We start from the raw sequence: 5054 nt of genomic DNA on the forward strand, positions 1-5054 counted from the left end.
TAACTGAGCAAGTCCACTTTGTTTGGTAATTGCACATAATGTTGTTTCTGTTGAATTTATAGGTATTTTGAATCTTGAATGTGCTGTTCGACCTCCAGGCAATATTGATGCGGCTACTCCTGATGTAGCTGTTGCGATTGCTATATGACCTTCATTTCTTAAAGTTGAAAGAATAGCACGATACAGATATGTTTTACCTGTACCTCCAGGACCATCTATGAAGAACATGCTATGACGTTTCTGATTAACACGATTGATAATTTCTTCAAATGCATTCTTCTGATTTGAATTGAGTGTATGTATTATATTTAAATCTTCAGCTGGAGTAATGACATTTCGCTCTTCAGATATTTCTCTATTATTGAGCTCATCATTTAAATCATGAAAGATCTCTTGTACATGTGGCAATTCAGGCAAGTCAAAATCATCGATGGACCTTCCCATTCTCTCAAGAAATAAGTTGATATCAAATAATGTTTTTGAAACACATTCATCATAAGAAATATCCTTAATGGCTTGATAATCATGAGACAAATCTGTGTAGTACTCATTCCATAATTGAAGAACATTTGTTGGCTCACAGTAGATAAGAAGAATAGCAAATAATTGTCTGAGTGCATTTGGCATTTGATAATTTGATGCATCATTTAAGCAATCTGATATATAAGTATTTGTTTCCAGTAAACCATGCATTTTTGCAGCTTCTTTAAAAGTTGAGCATTGAATTCCATGAACTCGTAATAAATCAGAAAATGAAGTTGGTCCATATACATGATTTAACAAAATTCTGAGGTAATATCTTTCACCATCTGATGGATTTGTTGTATTTATACGGCCAATTTGCTCATATTTTTTCCTCCTCTTCCATATTTTTTTTTTATCTCACACATATTTTTCAGGAATTTCTCTATACAAATACTCTTTGCCTCATAATCAATTGTATTGAGATTAAAAAACTCAGTTAGCATGGTTTTTTTTCCAATGTCGGTTCGTAATATATCAAGCAAATTTTGATTGTCTTTATAATAAACTGATTGATGGTCTTCTAAATGCAGTTGTAAATTACACACTGATGGATACATCTCATTTAAATCAAATTCAAATATTCTCCATAGTGCTTCTGGTGCTGATACCCATCTGTCATCTTGATATTGTTGAATTTCATCAAAATCTTTTTCTCCATTTTTTTGTGAAAAAGCCACCGAAATTTTATCATGTCCCTTATAAATATACTTATAAATATACTTTACTGCTTTGATACCGAAACATATCTCAACATTTATGTGACAATTATATCTAGGTAATAGATATGTATTGTAAGGAACAACCCAACGATTATCTAAGAAACAATTTCTTTCTTTTACTTGATGCAAATATTGCCTTCTTCGATAAATTGGATATGAGTCATCACCAATTATAGTTTGGTTTGAGAAAGATCTAGGATATTTATTCTTACATAATCCATTTCTCATGCAAGCATTGTTTTTGTTTAAAATTCCACAGGGGCCATGCATCATATATTTTACAACATATTCAAGTAGACTCTTATATTTTGAAGGATATGGTAATTCTACTGAAACAATTCTATCAAACTGTATTGGAGATATTATCTTAAAAGCAGCATCCAAGATAATCAGAAAATGAGCATGTGAAAGTCCTCTTTTTTGAAATTCAATAACATATACACGGGCAGCTACAGTTCCAAAAATTGATTTCTTGAATAATTGATCCTTTAAATCTTGTAATTTAGCCCTGAAAATACGTGTTGTTAGATCGGGTCTGTCCTGTGCCGTTTGACCAGGCTTTAACTCATTTTTAATCTCTTGTCAATCAGGATTACATGTCATTGTTATGAACAAGTCTGGTTTTCCAAAGCGTTGACAAAGAGCCATTGCATCTAAATATCTTCGTCGCATATCACGAGGTCCGCCAATGAACGAAGGTGGAAGTATAATTCTTTTACCAGTATTATTACTTTGTGTTTCTCCAGCGGCTACACTATCAATAATACCTTTATACAAATCTGATCGTATTGTATGTTGATTTTGTTTGTAGAAGTCTAAGCGACTTGTTTCAATCTTCACGTACATGTCAACAACATACTGATGTAGCAATCTACCAGCATACAAGATAATTGATTTTTTATGTTCTCGAATTTGAAGCTTGTAACTATAATATTCTCTGCATGAAACTCTTTCTTTTGATGTCCTCTTGATACCTGAAATAATATAAATTAATTAATTTTGATAATTAATTTAATTATTATATATGAATATAAAAAAATTAATGACATACCATTTTCTTGTTGGCTAAATAATTCTTCTTCTGTTGGAGATGATCTTATTACTGACCTTGTTATTTCTTCATTCCTTCCAAATCTGGAATTTCGATTTATATTTTGATGCCATCCAACTTTTCCATTTGGAAATAGAATCGGATATTGCAAAGGGTCATAGCATCCAAAGTAATGCTTGATTTTACGATATGTCCCAGAATGTAAAGTTAATATGATATCACGTTCAATGAAACATGTACTATCTCCTTCAATCCATATTGCTGCTACTTGGGATACTATATGTGCATTATAAACTCTTTGATCTATTCTTACATCAGATCTAATGTATATTTGTAAGTTTTCCAACAGATCTCTATTATTCAATGATCTGAAGAATTGAGCGTATGGATTTATAGAAAGTATATCAATCAATTTCTTTACCAATTCCTCAGAAAGATTTAAATCTTCAATAACATTCATTCGATTGTTTGTTTCAGCATCAGTGTCATAAATATATAATTGGAAGTAGCATAGACCATTTGAACCTTTTGTAATAGGAGGTAGACTGTGATAAATTTGACCTTGAGCTCTAAACGTGTAAATTCCCTATCTTGCATTTGCCAAATTTGTATCTATATGGGCTCCAAAAGATGTGAATGCAAATATACTGTTATATGCTCTGATTTTAATCTAAATTCTTTTGAATCAGGTGAACATGAGGTGAATAATTCATATAGTTGATCTGGAACAATTGTTGGAGCAAGCATGACCTCTCCATTATAACAACAAAATGTAGGAGGTTCAAATTGAAATAGTCTTGCATTACAATAACAACATGAACGTTGGTGTTTAAGAAAGTGTAATTCTGACAAACTTGATTCGTACTCAATATTAACATCGTTGATATTAGATGCTTCTATATCTGTTTATTACAAGATAAAATATATTAATTATTAAGAAATATAAATTAAAATTAACATAATAATTTTAGGTTTGAAAAAAGAAACCTGAACAAGTTGAAGTCGATGGCAAACAAGCAATTTCTAAATTAGAAAACTACTTTTTTCATTTTCTAGCAATATTAATAGCACGCAATTTTTTTTGTTTCTCTTCAATAGACATTTTAGCATATCGTAGCCTTTGATATTCTTTTTTCCTTTGACCATCCATGTCAAATATATCTAAAAAATTTCCAGCAATATATTAATAGATTAAATGATACAAAAAATTTTGAAAAAAAAATACTAAAATGAACACTACTCATAAACATTTAACAATGAGAAAACAAAATAAATTGTAATTTAATGAACATAAAATAGGAGAAGTAATAGTTAACATTGCAAATGGAAAAGAAAATATATATTGCAATAAAGAAATTGTGTAAGCTCTAAGTAATTTGCAAATGATATTTTTTGTTTTCGATCAATATTACTATCAAGCAACTTTTTTTTGTTTTTCTTCAACAGACATTTTAGCATATAGTTGTCATTGATATTATTTTTTCCTTTGATCCATGTCAAATATATCTATAAAATTTCTAGCAATATATTAATAGATTAAATGATTAAAAAAATTAAAAAAAAAATACTTAAATGATCAATACTCATAAACATTCAACAATGAGGAAACAAAATAAATTATAATTTAATGAACATAAAAATAAGTGAAGTAATAATTAACATTGCAAATGGAAAAGAAAATATATATTGCAATAAAAAAATTGTGTAAGCTCTAAGGAATTAGTAAATGATAATAAATTCATCACTACTTTTTCATGGAAAATTATTATACATAATTATATTTTTTAATAAGTTTAATTATCTGAATATAAGACAAACTCACAAACATTAACTACTGTTCACATTAAATCGGTATGAATTAAATAAAAAAATAAAAAAAATTATTATGATATTTTAACATGAGGAAATGATTCACAACATTTCATGTATTCATGAGTATTAGTTATAAAAAAAAACGAAGTTTAAAAAATTTGGACAAATGAATTAACTAATTTTATAACCTCAATATAATTATGGATAAGATCTCAAAATAATGAATTAAATAAAGATTTATGGATAATTGAAAAATACAAAAAAGCATATTTAGAATAATGCATTAGAGCTCAATATATATTTCCTACATAATAAGACTTTTCATGCAAACTGATCTCAACTATTTAGAAAATTTATTTAATAAGTAAAATTATCGAAATAGAAGATGGACTCACAAACGTTTATAGAGTTTGCCTTCTCCAAACACAAAAGTATGCAATCTGTAATAACAAATAATGAATTAGTTAGAAATAAAAAAAGCGTTAAAGACGTGGTATTAATGAAGTTTTCTATAGGTTTGTTAGTTTATTTGACGTTAAAGACGCATAACTATCATGGAATTTCTCATGTAAAGAACCTTAATGAACATAATAAATAATTAAGAGTCATATCATAATATTTTTTTTTTATTTAATTTCAGTTAAATTGTTATGATAGATTGTGTAACGTCAAATATGATCCGTAATGTCTTTTATAACATGTAAATAATTCAAAGTATTAATATAACGTTATAAAATGATTGACTGAGGATAATTCAAATAAGAACTGCTAAATGCAAAACACCAATAAACATATTTTGATATTTGCTTTTGATAGAGTCCTATTGTAGCTTATCATTGAAGGTATGAAAAATTATTACATATTATATTATGTTTAAAAAATAATTTGTTATATTTTGTTTCAAAACATTGTTTTGTCTAATGGCCTAATTAGTTTGCTTTATTTTT

The 5054-nt window shown here is 27.8% G+C and overlaps 1 protein-coding gene across 1 annotated transcript; it reads right to left on the reverse strand.

Annotated features, from left to right (window-relative positions):
• Nucleotides 1-942: 942 nt before the first annotated feature.
• On the reverse strand, nucleotides 943-3050 carry LOC114580151. Its single transcript, XM_028696745.1, has 2 exons — nucleotides 2296-3050; nucleotides 943-2218 (listed from the first exon to the last, which is right to left on the reverse strand). The coding sequence occupies exons 1-2, from the start codon at nucleotides 2753-2755 to the stop codon at nucleotides 1827-1829; spliced, it is 852 nt and encodes a 283-aa protein (XP_028552578.1). The 5' UTR covers nucleotides 2756-3050; the 3' UTR covers nucleotides 943-1826.
• Between the last annotated feature and the right edge of the window lie 2004 nt (nucleotides 3051-5054).

This window comes from Dendrobium catenatum, unplaced genomic scaffold (assembly GCF_001605985.2).
Source record: "Dendrobium catenatum unplaced genomic scaffold, ASM160598v2 fragScaff_scaffold_840, whole genome shotgun sequence".
NCBI classification, from domain to species: domain Eukaryota; kingdom Viridiplantae; phylum Streptophyta; class Magnoliopsida; order Asparagales; family Orchidaceae; genus Dendrobium; species Dendrobium catenatum.